This window comes from Macrobrachium rosenbergii, chromosome 4 (genome assembly GCF_040412425.1).
Source record: "Macrobrachium rosenbergii isolate ZJJX-2024 chromosome 4, ASM4041242v1, whole genome shotgun sequence".
Lineage (NCBI taxonomy): Eukaryota > Metazoa > Arthropoda > Malacostraca > Decapoda > Palaemonidae > Macrobrachium > Macrobrachium rosenbergii.
In genome coordinates this window covers 21,587,501-21,608,146 of record NC_089744.1, presented here as the reverse complement: position 1 = coordinate 21,608,146, position 20,646 = coordinate 21,587,501, and the positions used below count along the sequence as shown (strand labels likewise).

At 34.4% G+C, this 20,646-nt stretch overlaps 1 protein-coding gene across 2 annotated transcripts in view; it reads right to left on the bottom strand.

The window, feature by feature from the left end:
* Positions 1 to 747: 747 nt before the first annotated feature.
* Positions 748 to 20,646, bottom strand: part of Oatp26F (Organic anion transporting polypeptide 26F) — a 192,796-nt gene continuing 172,897 nt past the window's right edge. For both annotated transcript variants that reach the window (XM_067091070.1, XM_067091063.1), the window contains 11 exons: positions 17,639 to 17,716; positions 16,431 to 16,654; positions 15,890 to 16,061; positions 15,642 to 15,744; positions 14,686 to 14,807; positions 13,462 to 13,719; positions 13,030 to 13,225; positions 12,350 to 12,512; positions 9,536 to 9,780; positions 8,504 to 8,686; positions 748 to 5,690 (listed from right to left, as the gene is read on the bottom strand). In XM_067091070.1, the coding sequence (XP_066947171.1) occupies positions 5,474 to 5,690; positions 8,504 to 8,686; positions 9,536 to 9,780; positions 12,350 to 12,512; positions 13,030 to 13,225; positions 13,462 to 13,719; positions 14,686 to 14,807; positions 15,642 to 15,744; positions 15,890 to 16,061; positions 16,431 to 16,654; positions 17,639 to 17,716 (1,961 nt within the window). In that variant the 3' untranslated portion in view covers positions 748 to 5,473. The remainder of the gene's footprint in view (positions 5,691 to 8,503; positions 8,687 to 9,535; positions 9,781 to 12,349; positions 12,513 to 13,029; positions 13,226 to 13,461; positions 13,720 to 14,685; positions 14,808 to 15,641; positions 15,745 to 15,889; positions 16,062 to 16,430; positions 16,655 to 17,638; positions 17,717 to 20,646) is intronic.

Genomic DNA, 20,646 nt, shown 5'->3' with positions numbered 1-20,646 from the left:
TGTGCATTGCTGTTAGCCTACATGACTTTTTATAGTCTCATACTGAGCCAAAAAAAAAAGGATAGGCATAAACTACTTGAGATCTTAATATTAATGATTTTATTCAGGGGTAGAATTACTAGTTTTTATGAAATACTGGGACAGAAGATCCTTTGTCACTTGGAAGATCTTGAGGATTCTCTTTTCTTTTTACAGGTAATTCTCAATCCAGGGCAGGTTTTGGGTATGGTGTTGTACTTACAGACAGCAATGTATGTGGACACTAACGGATCAGAAAAATTTCATGGGGCCCACCAATTTTCATGTTATACATACATATATATGTATGTATATACTGTATATAATATATATATATATATATATATATATATATATATATATATATATATATATATATATATATATATATATAATTTATATTTCTATAATAATTTTTTATTTTTTCCCATTTCTATATTTCTCATTTATTATCTAAATCTTCAATATTATTATTTTGTCATTATTTTTCAAGGGGTGGGGGCACATTCCCAGGTGGCCCCACTAGGGTATGCGGAGTTAGTTAACCAGTTCTGCCTAAATACTCACATCTAAAACTGACGGCGAGTTATGAGGAATGTAATTTTATGATTTTTAGCAATTCTGGGAATATTTAACTCATGACTGTTATTTAATCTTCTTAAGTTTTCATAACACTGTATAACAGCTCAGTTGAAATTATAGGAAAACATAAGGTAAATAAATGAAAACTACTAAAAATAAACTTTATTTCTACTTGAAGTCAGCACCACCCTTGATTATTTCATTCTTCTTATGCTCTTGAGTAGTAAACAAACAATCAATTAATTGAAATGAAAATTCTGATAATATTAAAACATTTACTAAGTAAAAATCTATACAAATACAGCACAGTATAGAACATTTTCTGTATTTTACAAACAAAACAATTGTGCTTAGTGGAATGTATTTTACAGTGTGAAATATAAATCACAGAATCAAAATCTTCTACACGTTTTGGATTCACACACAAACACGCACACACACAGCATATACAGGTACTCAAATAGTTCAAACAATCATTAGGGAAATAGCCATGTTTTGCTCAACATTACTTCTGTATCTATACAGACAGATGTACACACACTGCAGGCAATCATAACCACAGTTCTTAGTTATCAGGCACCTACTACATATGATCAGCATAAAGGAACTGTGACACTTTTTCTCATTCACTTTACAAGGAATTCATTACTAACAAAGCATTTCAGCAAAGAGAAACCATTTTAGAAATCATTGTAATTCATAAGTACACAATGATGATATAAACTACTCATAAGGATCACTTTGATTACTTTTCGTTGACTGTAGAGTCCAAACTATAAAAATATGTCTATTAGATATACTTTCAATACACAACAATAGGTTAACAATTGTATCAATCTACAGTTGCTACAGTTTGATTTCACTGTCATTCATAGCTTACATAAATTTTCTTTTTTTTTCAACATGAAGGCATCTTAATTTATATTTTTATGCACAAATTAAACAAAATTCTGAGGGAAAAATTAGTAGCATATAGAAAATAGTTTAAGCAGCACTAGTTGTATCTGGATTCTTTGTCTCCCAATTCTTCTAAACTACACATACTTAGAATATAAGTTTGGCATCACCTAATAGGACAAAACTACAGGACTAATGTGCTTTTATTTACTTTAGGGTACTAAAAAGTAGAATCAAGCATTTAATCAACAATTAATTCAGTATATTAGAAAATGTACTACTTTATTACTGACTTGGATACAATATATGACATGAAAATTAATAAACAGGCACAAATATTAACAAACTCAGACATCTTTCTTCTTAAATGTGGGTTTTGGTCAGGCATCTTGTGGGGCAGGCCCTGGAAATGGGAGATGGGAAGTGCAACCATTCCAATGTACAAATAGTGGGTAAAAATTGAGGTATAAGTGATGCTGCTGCTGTCAGTACCGTCTTCTTGTTCAGATATGTTTATGGCATCAGTGCGTTACAAACTTGGCAGCGCACCTACCAAGGCCCTCATGCAGATATATGAGCTAGGAAAGTATGGTTTAAGGAGACTTTCATTTTAAGGTTGGTTTACCCTGCCTAGAATTCTGATACCTATCAGAAGTCCACCTTTGGTATATGAGGTTGGTAGGTCTATGTGTAAGGCATTATAAGATTTTAAGAAAGCAGTTTTCACTAATTATGCTGGCAATGACCACTTCTTCTTTACTTCCATCATCAGCTAGGCTAGTAGGAGCTGGCATCAGTAGGATATTCCAAATAACGTGACTTACCATATTCTAACTGGGCCACAGACTGTTGACCTCAAATCAGCTTGTCAGTGACCAGTATGGTGGTAGGGACCAACAGTGATCTTAATAACAGCTAGATAAGAATTCGTACACAACAGTATCCAATTAGGAAACAGAGAAATGTGATTGCAAAGTGCTTAGATTTGCTTAGATTCATGGGAATTTCACACTAAAAATGAGGAAATTAATAAGAGATGTGGTGTCCCCAGGCTGGAGAGTAGACTGAGATGCCTGTGCATGCAGGAAAAAGCAAAAATGTGACAAAGACAAGTAACATAGCAGAGTAAATCAGAGAAAGAGTATACAGCACTTGAAGACCTAGACAGCGCCTTGAATAAAATCCAGACTAAATGTACAGAAAAGGAAAGAGTGAAGAGAACTACCCTCATCAACATTATGGGAAAATTTTACATAAAAACATTCATGATAGTAATGGTGATAATCTCCATTCTCCTGCTTATACAATTACCATCATATAAGCACTTTGAACTTAGAGGCTTCCTGAGAGCGTGTATTCTTACAGGAAACAGATAGATCTTTCAGATGTATTAGCTACATCAAAGACAACCAAAATAACATATACAAGTCCAGACTTGTTCCAGTTGAATGTAGCGTAGCCTTTAAATTGGTTAAATATTACACTTTAATTTTAAAACTTTGTAACTTGGCTGTCAGTGGCTACATACTGCTAGTTAATTCATACATATATAGCAGACTCTAAGTGGTTACTGCCTCCTGCAGTTTGTAATTGAAGTCTTCCTCTTATTGCCAACTAACTCCTCAGACCATTTAAAATTCCAACTGGGAGTATGTTTCTGTACAGTTTTCCCACCTTAAAAATTTAGATATTGGAGCTGTACTTGAGGCTAATCTTATCTTCAGATCATTAGGCAATTTCATTCTACACAGCATCAAATAATTATTTGCTTCTCCATTCCTCTGTCTGTGTGGATGGTCACAAGAAAAGACCCCTCATTTTCTGGAAAGAGGAATCGAATACTAAGCAAAAACTTGCCTGGGGATATTCTTTCTTATAACTGTTTTGGTTCCATACTCAGTATCATGCTTCCTTTCTTATGTACGCCACAACTTGAGAAAGATATCCATTATTGTTATCATCATCATCTTGTGATTTTTTTTTTTGTTCAATAGGCCTAGTACTTCTTGAATAATCTGCAACTTGGTAGAAGATATACCCAAAACAACTTGATAAGAATGACACAAGCTTTTAATATGAAGCTCTTCAAAAAGATCATCTAGCAATGATGTTGCTTCCCTTGGGTGGTGGTAATCATAATGCAATAACGATGAATACCTAATGTCAAAGAGCAAGATCCAATCAAACCATTTGCTAAAGCAAAACTGGATTGATAAAGGGGATGAAATGAAGAGGTGAGAGACTGGGACCCTCAGGAACACTTGAGAGGGAGAAAGGGGCATTTGTTGATACCAGCTATTGTAGTACTGTATGGCTTTTCAAGTGATTTGCTCTGAATTCTGCAGATTTGCAAATCTTTGAATGCAAGGCAGGGTCTTTACGTATAATGCTCAGCTTTCTGTTATTGATGTGCTTCAAAATGGATTTCCACTTAGCAGGTCAAGAAACTCTCTAAGTTAACTTTGATACGTAACTGAAGCAGTCAGTAGATTTTAAGTAGTTGTTCCACTACTAACAAAATGGTAATATTTGTGCATTTAAATACTGGTGATATAAAGTTTATATAAAGCTGCATGTATTATTTAAACAAGAGCTTAGCTTTTGCAGTCAGGTCACCCTATATTATGCTGGATATAGTTAGTTACCCAGAAGCTCCAATACAATACGGTGGCAGTGGCAGTCTGTGTATATAACTGTTATAGTAATAAATACATTTTCTGCATGTTTTATATTTTACATTTATACTTAATATTATTTTATACAGTATATAACATTCCATTCATTTTCTTGTGTTAAGTATACATAAAGTACTTCCATGCATTTTTCTCATCATACTTTAATTCATTATTGTATCTACTTTTACTTTAAAATTACCCTTTGGTATTTTGTTAAAAAGCTGACAAGATATAATGAATGCACGTAGCAGGGAAGAGCGAGCACTCTAAAGAGGCTTTTAACCTGTTAGGTGGTCCTAAGTCCAGGTCTGCATGCATTCATAATTTTCTTGATGGTTTTTCTTTCTTATGTGTATGTTGTACTTACTTGACTGATTTTTTATCAGTTTTGCTTTTTTCTTCTTTCTCTTGTACTCTGTGGATATATACTGACATTAACTGAACACGGTGTATTTAAAAATAATCATACTGTACCTGAAATATGCTGATTTTGCAGTTAGTACATTGACACTTCCTTTTGCATGCCTGCTAAAAAGCTCGTTAATTGATAATGAAAGATGACAAAAATCTTCTGAATTTTCAAATGTACTGACTTAAAATAAGAAAATTGCACCGTATGTGCAATACACCTTCCTACTGACCTTGCTCATTGGCAACCAAATAAAAATAAAGTTAAATCAGCAGGATTAAAGATGCAGATTTCTTTCACCCCATAAAATGTGAGCCTTACGAGAGCTAACAATTTCAACTTATCGGTCTCATTATGCTACTGACTTACGACACTTTGACAACATAAACATATCATTTACTGCACTATATAATAAAAAAAAACAAGACTACAGTAATCTCAAAACAATCATTGTTTGTTAAGGAAGCCACTAAGGCAGTGATGCATGTCAGCCATTTTTTTAAAAAATCAGGTTCTACTATAATCAACAAAATGCGCAGGATTTGTGCACCCGAACCACTTGAAGACATCATCTGTGCCTAAATGAAAAGAAAATTCCAGAAAAGCAAAGGCAAGATATCACTTTTCATCCATTCCTAGCATACACATTTAAAATGCCCTAATTCACATAATTATTATCAAATCTCTCAATTGTAGAATTAATATTCTCACCAAGTACTTCATATGCAAGTATATTACACAACAAAAAATAGATTAAAAAGAATCACGTCAGTCTTAAAAAATAAAAAATCAATATATATATATATATAAACTGTATATATATAATATATATTTATATATAATATATATACATGATATTATCGGAAAAGTTATTAAAAAGCACTAATCATCCCTAAGTTAATTCAGCAGCAGGGTTATCGATACCCCTCAATTCTCGTATTTCTTTTGAATCTTTGGAGATTGCGGAAACAGGAATCCCACTGTTGCTAGCTCCTCCAGTCGTCTGGCTATCTTCCTGGCTGCTTTTTGGTGGTACGTATAAATACCATGCCAAGAAAAACAGAATGGTAGATAATGCTTTGGCTATAATAGATATGCCCATCATATACCTGAAAAATAAAAGAAAACAATTCAATTTCCAGTGTGGAAAATCAGAATACTGTACTGTAGTGCAGTAGCATAAATATCTGGGGGATAGTAGTGTATGTACACTCGGCAAGAAAAGTGAGGATACAGTTTTCATTAGATTTCGTTCATCGAATTCTAATTTTTTGTCTTACAGAAAACACATAATCTCGGTAAATTTACTCTAGAATATGAAAATACAATGCAAATTATATCATATTTATTAAATCTGCAAAACAAAAACGTTCAGATACTTAAAACCACCATGGATGTCCGAACTAATCAGAATTTCTCAGATGACTTCGTTCATAGAGATCTAAAAGATAGTGTAGGGATATCTCGGTGTAGTACTGTTTATCAGAACGGCAATATTTACTCGTATTCCGTTATGAACAGGCTTATTATTGCATCATCATACGAGGTAATGGTAATTTATTTAATTTTTACACATTCATATTTATATTTCACGGTGTTAAAGGTCAGCTGGAATTAATGGCAGTAAATGATGTGACAGCTACGGTAGGTTGACAAAATCTATTTAAATCTGCAAGAGCGTTCTCTATGATGTGCGGAGTAGCGGCAAAACACAAGTAACTGGATGTTTCTTGACGTTGCCATAGTTTCTCTCTCTCTCTCTCTCTCTCTCTCTCCATTGCTAAAACATACTATACAAATATAGTATCGCTCACTCTCTAAAAGAAAAAATAATAAAATGAGTAGCTCTACATATAGGCCTAGGCTTACACAGCAGCAACTCTCTCTCTCTCTCTCTCTCTCTCTCTCTCTCCATTGCTAAAACATACTATACAAGTATAGTATCGCTCAATCTCTAAATAAAAAAAAAAAAAAAATGAAATGAGTAGCTCTACATATAGGCCTAGGCTTACACAACAGCAACTCTCTCTCTCTCTCTCTCTCTCTCTCTCTCTCTCTCTCTCTCTCTCTCTCTCTCTCTCTCTCTCTCTCATCATAACATTGCATCCGTTCCTTTATTGTTCCCCATGTTTTTCGTTGGACATTGCTCAAATTTAACTCTTGATTTCATTATGGAAGATCGCGTTTCCGATTACGCAAGCATCCCGTTCATTGTGGTGTCAAATTCATTTGTGTAAGGTTAATTCGTAGGTTATGTCGAAAAATGTTTATTTTGCTCAGAACTGCCGCTGCAAATTACAACTTGAACGAATACTGTGAAGCTTACTACTGCATTTAAGTATCAATGATTTCTGAACCGTACAATATGATTGAAAGTTATAGGAGGTCAAGCAAAAAGCAAACACATTAAGACTGTAGCTCCTCCCCCTTCTAAAGTTGCCAGATGTCGCATTAATTAGCAATATATGTCCGAAGATTAAAAAAACTGTATCCTCACTTTCCTTGCCGAGTGTACATTATTCTGTTAATGCTATTTATGAAATTTCTTTCAGTCTAAAGATATACAATATTATGTCCTTATGTATTTACACAAGCATCTTCTCTAACTGAAAATCCTGAAAATATTTTCAAAAATGCTTTGCAAAAAACCTCATCATAGCATCAATGTTTTACAATGGAAGAAATGAAAGGCCTCTTTTATTGGGTAGTGTGGTAATATGGCACCTCAACAGGATCTGGGAGTTGATGAGATGTTACGTAAATAGCACTCACTAGTTTGTATGGTACAGGGAATATAGGCACAGAGTATAAGTTTTTTTGCATGGTCCTACAGTGAATGGTTATGCTACTTAAGTTGCAGGGATTGGTTTAGGTGTCCCCATATCTTCTGGAAGTACAGTATTATCTCGGCTTCTTACTGCATTAGAGTCATATACCCTATTCCAGTGTCTTATTGTGATAGTTTCTTTCATTATGCAGGTGTTACACTTACCATTGAGGGTCAAATGGTACAATCTTATACTAAGGCATTGACTTGGGCCAAGACAAATCACTTGTGGTTACCTGGAGTTTTTTCAAATCTGCAGCTGAAGTTACTGATGGAAACATTAAAAGTCTGATAGGTTCTGAAACATTGAGTGATCCTCAAGGAGAATACCCATAACAATTGGGGATCTACACATTATGGTAGTACAGTATATGGTTGGACCATTCACACATGTATGCCAACACATACTTTCTCATTGACAATCTGGTTCAAACACTTCTCCAGAAAGCTGCTAATAACACCAATGCCTTGGTAAGTAGAATGATTTCTGTGGGTCTATATAAAAAGCTGTGATTCTGCTATCCTGGGTGGTGACATATCACCCTCATGAGGGATATGATCATACATCTCTCATCTAACTTTATTGTTAAAGGCTGGGAAACAAAAAATGTAAGATAAGCAGTTGGAAAAATATATGGTTCACGTATTTGTTGAGAAACTAAAGTATCAGTATTACTTTACCTGTATTAAGGCTGCTACATTTCCTAGTCATTGATGGACTTAGTCTGCCTGGCAAAGCCATTTTGCTTCGATATTGTGTATAAATGAAACTAAATCAAGTGGAGAACTTTCATGTCTATGTGCTAGCTTAGTAATTATGTCTTTTTTGGAATTCAAAATCCCCACCCTCCCATTTTTTTCTGTTGAGCTTGTTAATAAGAGATGCTGCTTGTGAATGCCTTACAAGGTGTGTTTTGATTAGCTTTCAATGAACTGTTAACACAATTCAAATCTGCACTTGAAATGATCACTTGAGGTCTTGTAAAAGGGAAAACCAGATCAAATAAAAATATAAAACAGTACTATACCTGACCGTACCTCATTACCCTCATCCAGCAATAAAAAAGATAAAACTCGCATTACATTATCACTTACCTACTCATGTAAAAGTTATCGTAACTTCTGCATGATCCTTGTTTTCCACATGTTGACTGCCATAAAGTGCAGGTATTGTCTATGAGGGCACCAAATAAAATTGGCCCTGGAATGGTGCCTAAAAGTCTCACAACTATCCACTGGAGTCCAAGGGCAAAGGATCTGTGAGAGTCAGGGACACACCTGCAAAACAAGAAAAAGGCTGATTTAATTGCTTGAAAAAAGTAGGCAGCGCAGGAAGGAAATATCTCACCTCCTACAATGTATAATGATAACACAATAAAAACATGAACTTCAATGCAAATCTCTACATATAGTGCAATGCTAACCTAATAACTGTCATCCACATTCACCTTAAAATTGCTGAATGAAGGATGAACCCCCTTAGGCATCAGTAACTTCAAGTAACTAAGCAGAAGGCTTAATACTTATGTGTTAACTTCAGTGTAAATAAACATCATGGGGCCTAAGAACATTAGAGATAGCAGCAAACCAAATAGAAAAAGAGAAAAATGATAGAGATTAAAAAAACTCGGAGCAAGATTTGAAAGTGGTGTCCAAGTCACTGACCTTCCTAACAAATTTTGTATGCCAAATTCTACAATCTCTTCAATATTAAAGTATAAAGAGGCCATCAAAGGAGCTAATGTTTGCAAAAGGCATGAAACCAGTCACACAACATAGATCAAAGACCACTGAAGAAATTGAGAAATTGTTGTTAATTTGGATAAATGAAAAATGGTTACGCCATAAATTATCTTAAGCACAGGTATAGTGAGAATAAATTTGCATTTAGTTCATCTATTTATTGTGTTTAGATTTGTGTACGATTTCCGCATGCTAGGCTTGTAAAATTTGAGCGTAATTGAGTTAAAATGCTTTGATGTTTTGTATTTTTTGGAGTCAAGGTTGGATTAATCCAATTTACATCATTATTTGTAAGAAAAATTTGAATTAATTTTTGAGTATTGAGGTAACAATACATGTGAATGTATATATTAAACACACACACACACACACACTATTACTTACCGTAACGTTCCAGCCAAAGCTGGCAAGCTAATGATAAATGTAAGTATCATAACTATGAAGAAAATCACTAAAAATATGGGCATGAGTGAGCAAGCCGTAGGACATTTCTCTCTCAGAGCAGAATCAGGGGCCAATCTCGCATCGCCACCTGCCTCTGTCACACCTGAGGCAGATGCAGCAGTAGTGCTGAAAGGACTATAGGGCGAGATTGGCTGTGCCTTCACACACTCACATCCTGTGAATACCTGTGGGGGTAATTAGGAAAAAGCAAGTGATACTATTCTATAATTTTGATCTATGCAAATTATATACATATGCAATAAACAAAGTTACAACGAAATACTACAAAATGGTAATGTAGTTAGAATTAAAGAAAAACAAAATGTTCTGTGCTTTAAAATAGAAATGCAGTATATAATTGTATGCAAAAGCCATGGCCACTAAATTTTGAAAATTACTAAATGTAAAATTATCTGGTAGAGCTTTTTTTATTTGCTGTTAAGTCTTGCTATAAGACTGTCATATTTCCTCAGAAGCAGTTCAAAGTATTTCTTATGCAATATGTATCATGTTACAAATAACAAAAAAAAAAGGATACAAGGATACTAGGGATAATTATTTGAAAAAACATCTATTATTTTAGGATAATCTTTCTTTTAATGTAATATTTTTTACCCTATGCTGTACAGACACTGAACATTTAACGTAGGTTACTTTATCTCTTCTGTAGAGCTATAGGAGATTTAATACTTGTACAGTACACTGCTACGATTAACAAAGTAGGGCTCAGAAGTTCACCTTGTTTTGTGTGAGTTTTTTCTGTGTAAAGTAACTTGAAATCAATTAACCTTAGCATTTCCTTTCAAATGTAAAAAAAATATGTTTTTTAACTTTGGTACCTGAATGCAAGGTGAGCTTCAACTGCAACTGCTTGGTTTAGCATGATTACAGTGCCCTAAGTATTAAATTTAACTTCATATATTTTAATATTAGTAAGTTCATATATTTTAATATTAGTACGTTAAGTATACAAGGAAGTTGCTTAATGGAAAAGGTGTCACCTACATCGACACCATGATGTGTAGTAGTAGTCTTGTGTTGTACAAAAAATAATTCTTACAAATTAGTCACACGCAACACATTCTTGATTTTTTCATCAAGTCCAAGTTAACTTTTCAAATCTGAGAAAACATCAGAATTCCTTCATACTGTAATTTGCTATAACATGAATTGCAGTTATTAACATCATACAGATTAAAAAATTTAGGTCTGACAGCAGCTAAAGTGTCAACAGAGTCAATAGAAGCACTAGAAATTTATTTTTTACGTCCTCCATACGGTATAAGGGTCATAACAATTTCTAAGAATTTACTTAAACTCAGTTCCATTAGAACCAAAATATCTAGCTTACAAAATTCTGGCCAGGAACCACTGCACAGACAAATATTCTATGGCTAAGTTTGTATACTCCTTCTCTGGTCTTGTCATCATACCATTTAAATGTGAGAATTATAAAGTTTTCTGAGAAATCTGAAATGTGTTACATTGTGGTTTGCTGAGTCTAAATTCAGATGAATGGGCTAAGACATTTAAATCCATGAATTTTGAGTTATTTCTCTGTTTAAAAACTAATTCAAATGTACTGTACTAAATCTTATAAACTCGTCAGCATTTTATCAGACAGCAATATAATTTTTCTCAATGTATTTGAGTCTACTTCTAATGGTTTCTTTGATATTCTTGCTTAAAAATTTAAGTTACACAATTACATTCTCCTCAAATGAAACAGAGATAGAGATAACAATGCTGTTAAATTACAGTGGGTTTGAATGGGAAAGAAAATTAAAATGTACAGTGCATATAGAAATAATAAAAAGAATATTATTTTGACCAGACACAATATTTCACCTCCACTATCATTTGGAATACTGAATTTCAAAATGCTAATCTCAACGGGCATAAAGTTATATTAGCGCCCTTTGAATTAAAGGAGTCACGTATGTATATAATTTCATTAGAATAAGGCTATTTGAGATCAGCAGCAATGACCATGGCTCTATATATCTACACCATGCTCTCTGCAGCAGTAGCTTTTCTAAAACTATAAAAAGACAGTGTGGCTTTGCCAAAGCGACGAAACTATAATTCTAGAAATTAAATCTTAAGAAATAAAATGCCTAAAGTACCTGAGGGTACTCTGGACATAAGGCATCTTATCCATGGTGATGAAGAATATGATGAAGCTAAACCCAGACATGATGGGTACAAGGATATTGCATTCTGAAGGGCAACTATGACCAATGCCGTCATAGTCAATGACTTCACCATTATCCTCACTGTTCGTATCTTGAACTATGGTTCCAGGCAAGTCATACGGTACAGAGGTGGCCTCAGTAAAGTCCGTTGTATTTATAACTGATGCGTTCTCTGCCTCGATGCAGTAACACCAGCTGTAATACTGAATGCCCCTTTCCTCAGCAAAGTACCCTCTCCAAAATAATTTTTAATACAGCAGTTTTAAATTCATACAACATTGCTGCATTGCAACAATATTTAGATAAAATAGCTTGCACTGATGCCTAGAAATCATTCTCTTGCAAAGACTTCCATGAGTATTAGGCATAAAGTAAGAGACATTATATACACTGTATACACATTCCGCATATAATTATCCATTTGATAATGAAGAAAAAGGGTGTTCCTGTGATGACTTGTTGCAAATGCACCTACATACTTCTCAGTAATGTAATTTTATGACGAGAGAGTCTACCAGATTGTAAGCACAAAATAAGTAAAAACCAGTAAAAATCTCACCTTAAGGCCATCGGGACCCTTATTCATGCCAGTGCATCCAGCATGGCAGGGTGAGAAATACATTATATTATTTGTACCACAGATGGGATCGTATGGAACGTCTTCACAGCTGCACCCACTGTTGCATGATGCATTCAAATTGGGGACATCTGGTACAATGGTTCTGTAATGAAAATGTAAAATGTAAATTAATACAATTTTTCTTTTCCCTTTATTTAAATCAATTAGAAACCAATTCCGTTCTTTGAATAGCTACATCTTGTATCTACAGCATATAGAACCTATTGTTAACAAACTCTACTTGGTGACCGGTTCATTACACCATCACAGGTATAGTATAGGCACAATATAGCAGGTGAGAATCTTGGAGGAAATCATGGCTATGGCCTCGTAATCAATATTTTGACTAAATATGATGTTAATTACAACAATGACAAACATCATTATTCTTCTGTACAATGCTCAGAGGAATGCCAGTAAAATTACCATTACCTGAAATGCTAGGCAAGTCTTCAGTGACCTAATTCAATGCTTTCAAAGACATGTAAAAAAAATACAGGGAAGCTTGACTTTCTCTCATCTGAAATCAAATATCAATGTCGAGTTGTAACAATCTTTTTACTGCAATGCTCTCCCAACAACTAAAACCAAGTTTGCAATAAATTATGATTGGTGTTTACCTGTTACTGTAGCCAACGCTGACACCAGCAAAATCAATGTTCGGACAAGAAATAACAAATGTGAGACAGGAGAGAAGGCAGAAGAATGAAAATATTATGCACATTTTCAGAATTCCAGAACATCTTAACTGCAGTTTCTTCACCAGCCAGCCTCCCAGCAGAGTTCCTCCACCACCAGCTGGTACGACAACAAAGCCTAGGTAAAAAATAAATAAATAAACAAATAAAAATAATTAATTATATAATTTAAAAGTTATTTCGAGGATATTCTAAATGTGAATTACAGTTTTAATGAAGCCAAATTAAAAAATATTGTCATAATGAGAATAATGGCATAAAGAATTGCCAAGGGAGAATTTGCATAAACGTTAACACTATGTACAGTGTAAACTATGTACTGTATAATACTTTTAGAATCCTAGTTTAACTCACCTACAAGTAATGCGGCAAAACTGGCAGGCATACTGAACTGATTTTCAAGAAACTTGGGCATGAATGTTGCAAATCCCGCCAAAAGGATACCCTCAGTTGCTCCAGCAAGTGAGAGAGTCACAAACGTAGGGTTTAGAATGAGGATCCTGACAGCCATTGGAAGATCACCGAGGCGTCCATATCCTCCCGAACTTCTGGGGGGATCTGCGTCAGACCCGTAGGCTTCTGAGACACGTTCAGCTTTTATTGCTTTAGCACCTGGTGAAGAAGTGATCGAGATACTTAGAATTTTCACTAGAACGACACTGGTGATTTAGACTTTAAATGATAAAGGAGATAAAAGATATGCTTAATGCTGACTTGGTGTATTTCTTCAAGATGGTTGAGTCAATCAATTAGCACCCTTAAGAGAAAAAACTGTTCTCAATATCTCGCCAACCTGGGAACGGGTTTTTTTTGGGGGGGAGGGGGGGGGTTAGGTAAGGGAGAAGGGGTGTCAATAGTGAAATGTAACATGCAGCAGAAGGCAGAAAATAAGGGACAGATGTCTACCACACGAATGCCTTTGCAAATGGGATTCATTTGTCTCCATGGTTGATGTAGGCCCAGGAGGGCATTAATTGTGAAATTAAAATGCAAATAATGATTAATTCCATGAATAACTGAGTGAATGAAATACCGATATTGAATTTTTATACTTTCAAGTATTAGGCTATATTGTGGATTAATACCTGAAAGTATTTTTTGGTCAAAAAGTCTTTAATTCATATAATTTCTCTCTCTCTCTCTCTCTCTCTCTCTCTCTCTCTCTCTCTCTCTCTCTCTCTCTCTCTCTCTCTCTCTCTCTCTCTCTCTTCTATAAAATTACTTCTCGCACTAATTGTTAAAAAAAAAAAACACACAAAATGGCAAAAGTAATAACTGCCTATTTTTGGGAAAGACCCTATAGAACATTGCCAGATAAGGCCAATGACATGTACAAAGCATAAGACATCTTGACCACTCCCATGTAGATGATATTCACGAAAAAAATATTGCATAACTTTACTAAAAATTTCCAAACTCAGTGTGGTTCTCAAAAATTCCCAAACAAGGTGTGGATTCTGAGCGTCTGTAATAAGTTCTGGGCCCCTAACAAGGTCGCCACAACCCATCCACCCCTCTCTTCTTCAGAGAAGCTCTTAAATATCATACATGACAAAAAAAGACGGAAATTTTTTTCACCTGGTAACTGTGATGGAAACGCCATGATGGGACCAGAAATGAGGATAGATATAGCTCCAGACAAGAGGAATCCAATCCACCAGCCTCCCAGCCACAGATCACTATTGGGGTTGAGGCCGTAGCTGAAAAGCACGACGTGGAATATCACATATAAGCTGACCTGCTACTGAATAAAAAAATCTGTATCATATTTAATACAGTACTGTACATTAATGTAATATGGTATTAAGTGAAATGACAAGTACTAGAGTAACTTGAAAATACTGTTATCAGTTATTGCTAAGTCTCAATCACTGTTAAGTCCCAAGTGGATATGAACTTTCATTATGGTATTTTATTTCTTAACTTATAAAAAAAAGAAAGTATGACAGATGCACAAAAGCTAAATACAATATTTCAATGATTATGATTCCCTCTCACTTTGAATTTGATTAATATATCATATGTAGAATACTGCTGACTCTCGTATGCAGTTCAATAGGCACTTGCTCCTCCTACATAAGTTCTAGAACTCTAGATAAAAAATCTAGAACTCTACATTATCTTTGCCTTAAGCTTTTCGATTGCTTCATAAGACACAACCTAATTTTTATCTACACACTTTTTCCCCTTGGGGAGAACGGCTCCAGAAGGTGCTACCATTTCAATTTTCAGCAAATATGTATTGAGGTGAGGTTGCTACCCTCACACACATTGAGAATCAGATGTTCTGGAGGCATATGCCCTGATGGGATCTGGTATTTCCTGGTGGTCACCTGTCCAAGCACTGACCAGACCCATTGTTGAAGTGATATACTAATTCACACAAAAACTTTAAAATAAAATCTAACCCAACTGTTTTCGACATCAGTTGAAAAAAATCCTAAACCGTTAGATCAATTTTATAAGAATGTGTAACCTTAATCTGCATTCAGATGTAAATAGAAAAGAAAAAACGATTACTTTTGACTACTTACATTTCAGGATCTACCTTTGGAGAATCTATATATATTTTGAGAAACTGGCCGCCCAGCAGATAACCAAATGCTGGTCCTATGACCGCCATAGCGTAGAATATACCTGGAAATTTAAATGGAAGCATTCTTGAGTTCTCCAATATTAGCTCATAAATATTTTTGGGGGTTTTACATTTAGTTTTTAATTATCAGGAGTAAGTCATTACTTTAATTCATTTAAATTGAAAAATAAAGTAAAAACGACTTACCAAGATACATAGATGACATTTTGACTGGCACCGACTCGTCCAAATAGGTGATACCCAGGGTATACAGGGGCGATGCCCCAACACCATGCAAAAACTGACCGAATATAAAAATATGACGAAAGGAAGAAATCCAGTCTTCCACTATAACACCGCATTTAGGATTCCTACTTCCCTGTTGGTAGTAGAAAGTAATGATTCAGCAATTTTTACGTATATCTATCTGTCCAATACTACCTACTAATGTCGAAGCGTGAATGTTCCAAGTTATGTAATTTTAAATTTTTAAATTGGAATAAACAATAAACAAGAGTAAAATGCATTTTGGCTTCTTTCTTACAGTGCAATCAAAGGAAATGTTATCATACCTTAACATTAATACACATAATACACATAATCGTAAAAAATCTAGGATATATTCACTCCGTCAACTCTTAATGAAAACTTGTATCCAGATGGAGATACGAAAGACATCTCGATTGGAAATGCAGTAATACATATTACACAGTATATGAATTCAATTCTTTAAAGTCTATTTACTCACCTCTTTCAAACAAAAGAGAACTTTGGCTGTAGAATCACTGCCACTTCTCGGGTCGTAGAGGGGCGATGCAAAATGGGGAACGGTGAAGAAGAAAGACCCAATACCCATGATAAAAACCCCTAAACCTAACCACCGCGGCTTTGAGCTGCCAGGTCTTGACCCGAGGTACGAGACAGGCACGGAACACAGCACTGAGGCGATATCGTAAGCTCCGGCTATTAAACCTGAAAGAAATAATATTGCAATGGTTAATAACCTTGACATCCCCGTAGGTGCACTGTAGGCATTACTTAAGGTTCTCTGCAGCGTGCCTTCGGCCCCTAGCTGCTTCAACCCCTTTCGATCCTTTTACGGTATCTCGATTCATATTATCTTTCTTCCATCTTACTTTCCACCCTCTCCTAACAATTGATTCATAGTGAAACTTTAAGGTTTTCCTCCTGTTACACCTTTCAAACCTTTTACTGTCAATTTCCGTTTCAGCGCTGAATGACCTCATAGGTCCCAGTGCTTGGCCTTTGCCTAAATTCTATATCCAATCCAATCCAATCCAATCCAATCCAATAACCTTGGCAGAGGCACAAAGAAGGTGGGGCTTTATGTCTATCGATGATCAAAAGGCCTCCTCTGGATTATTTCAAGTTTAGCTTTCGAGGTTTAGCATGGAAATGATAACAATTAAAAATTTTTTTTTAATTCTTAGGAAACTCATAAGTCACAAAATACCTCATTCAGTGTAGGCACTGAGACATCATTAAAAAAAATACCATGTTCACTTTGTAGCTGATATAATGAAAGATACTTTGGAATTAATCTTCATGTCGCTCAGTATCCAAAACTTACAGTGGTTCGAATATTCAGAAAATTAAGTGATTATCTTCCACTTTGCACTTAGCTACAGTCCCAAACCAAGTCTGGTGATTAAGTGTCAGTGAGAACAAAGGGACAGTGATTTAAGAGCTACAGGTAAAATGTACAAAGAATTTTGCCAAATAATTCCAGATAAAAACCAAAAATAAATAGCTGTTTTTTTTTTTTTTTTTTTTTTTTTTAATTTTAGTCATTCTTTTTCCCTCATTATGTTTTCCATATACATTGTCAATAAACCTGTGTCATCTATTCGAAGAGTAAATAGAATTTCTCAGCAATGATTCACTGTAGATAAACATGGAAAATACTGAAATTTTTTCACTTAATATTTTCCTGACCTGTGTCTGTCGATCGAAGATCAAATCTCTTCTCAATGGAGGTGATGCAAACGTTGACGAACCCATTCACAACCATTCCTGGAACACAATCAGAGATGAAACACAATCAGAGATGAATAATTAACCAAAAAAAAACAGCATGATGAACTGGCGGGAGCGGTACTGCCATCCAGAAATGGTACTTGTAATTACTTTCATAATAATTATGAGGGTATGACGTCATCAGTGCGACCCTAGAGTAATGGTCCTGGTGTTTTATTGTAACAAAAGTCAAACTTTAATTGATGTCATTACTACTACCATTAAAATCATAACAATGCAAAACTACTTCACATTTAAAAGGATACTTCATATAAATAAAGTGAACACTTCATAATAATAATAATAATAATAATAATAATAATAATAATAATAATAATAATAATAATAATCACATGAGTCACTTAAATGGTGAAAAAATCCACACTAATGTAAGGGAATATATATATATATATATATATATATATATATATATATATATATATATATATATATATATATATATATAACGAGATCGACAAGAATCAAGCAGGTTCTCGAAAGCCCTCGTTACATATAAATTCTTGAATATATGTTTACACTTACATCAGTGTGGATTTATTAACCGATAATAATAATTATGAAGGCTTCCAAGACAGGAACAATGACAGTACTGAGAATAAGTTTCATTAATCACTGTCAAATATATATATATATATATATATATATATATATATATATATATATATATATATATATATATGATTATCATCACTTTTATACGTGATTCATTTATCACACATTACCACAGGTGAAAAATAAGACCGGTTTCGACTTTATTTCCAAGCCACTGACGAAGGACTGTGGTAATGTGTGATATATATATATATATATATATATATATATATATATATATATATATATATATATATATATATATATATTATTCATCGACCGCCGGGTGATAGCCATTGCAATGCCTGTGCATCTATAGCGTATATGATGAACGAGACTTTAGTGTTTAGTGGTAGTGTAATTACAGTATAACGGAGATCGGAAATTAGCCTTATCGTTGTTAATTATTTTACTATTATGATGCAGCATGACCTGGTAGGTATTCAGAGTGATCGATTTATAGAAATATGAAAAATCTACACTAAAAACCTGACATCTTTCATAAGTAAAAAATTAAGCAATTTACTGCTATTATCAAAATTAATAACATTATAGAGAGGTGATTAGACGTATCCACCATCGCCTCTCTGAATTCCAGGTTTCCTTTTTCATCTTTGTAAACAACTTCGCTTGACTTTTTGTTTTTAATGCTAGGAGCTTTGATCATTCTCAGATTAAAGAAGAATCGGGCAGATTTTTCAAAGCTCTATTTACACTTTAACTTTTAACAAATGTTACGTGACTGTGGACTTAGTTTTCTACATTACTATTATTATTGTTACCTTTCCCAGATTAATGAAAAGGCGCTCTATTGAAGTGATTTATCATTTTCCCTTATTTCCTGACTCGCCTTCTGGCGGTCATCTTCTGAGAGTTACAATGTGAGTGAACTAATCAAGATACGCTTGTATTTCAGGCAGGCGGGTGGATTGTAATTAGTGGGGTGGACAGGTAGGCTGAAATGCCACCAGGAATTCATCGTACCAGTCCACTCACTAACTACAATTCATCGGCTAGCCATAGATACCTGTGTACCTTGCATTATAATTCATTCACATTGTAACTCAGAGCGCTTGTCATTATTATTATTTGGTCTATCACAGTCATCCTATTCGACTGGGTGGTTTTTATAGTGTGGGGTTCCGGGTTGCATCCTGCCTCCTTAGGAGTCCATCACTTTTCTCACTATGTGCGCTGTTTCTAGTAGCACACTTTTCTGCATGAGCCCTGGAGCTACTTCGGCATCTAGTTTTTCCAATTATTATTATTATTATTATTATTATTATTATTATTGCCAAGAGATTCACAATCTCGTGATATGTAGTAAATATATTACTATGTAAAATAAACAAAGACTTTCGAACATTTGAACGGTGTTCCTCATCAGTGCTAACGTTAAAATGTAAAATGAGAGGGCAGTTTTATTATTATTATTATTATTATTATTATTATTATTATTATTATTATTATTATTATTATTATTATTACCTTCAAATGCTATTCACAAATTGCTATTTCTCCTTTTAGGACAAGCCAAGCTTCACTGAACAGGAAAAGAAAATGCTTTCACGTAAATTTATGTTTCTAGCCATCTGTCTATCTCTAAGATAGATTAATGATTACCCATTTTCCAAAGACCTTTCTTTTCAGTATTTAACAAGTAGCGCTAACATTAATATCAATACCATTCCATCATCCAAGACACATACAGAAGACAGAAAGAAGTAAAAGTAACTTTCATTGCCCAAAAAATTATCAGAATTTAAATTTGCTAAATGACAGATAAATCTAAGTAGTCAGAAGGAAAGAATTTGTGCCTGAATGAACCCTCATGCAAGGGAGAACACCCACCAGACGTAAAACCAATAAAAATGGCATCTGCGATTACCCAGCTGTCACAAATGTAACTTTATAGGCTAAACATTCAAGCTGGAGACAGCGCGTACCCCAAAATACCAATGTCGTATGTTACTGTAAAGTCTGATTCAGAAGGTAACTTAAAACTGACAGCGGTCAAGGCTTGAAATGAATTGAATAGAGAATCTAGGCCAAAGGCCAAGCACTGGGACGTATGAGGTCATTCAGCGATGAAATGGAAATTGACAGTAAAAGGTTTAAAAGTGAATCAAGACCAGGGAAACAGTTGAAGTTGTTTGGTGGAGTGATGCACTTTTGCTCTAGTATATTTCTTGTTTAATTGTTTAATAGCTACGTAGTTACTTGAGCTGGAGAGAAACCGAAAACAGCTACGAATAAAAATAAATAATCATTTTTAGTTAAGGAAATTTTATTCTTGCAATAAATGCACAATACAA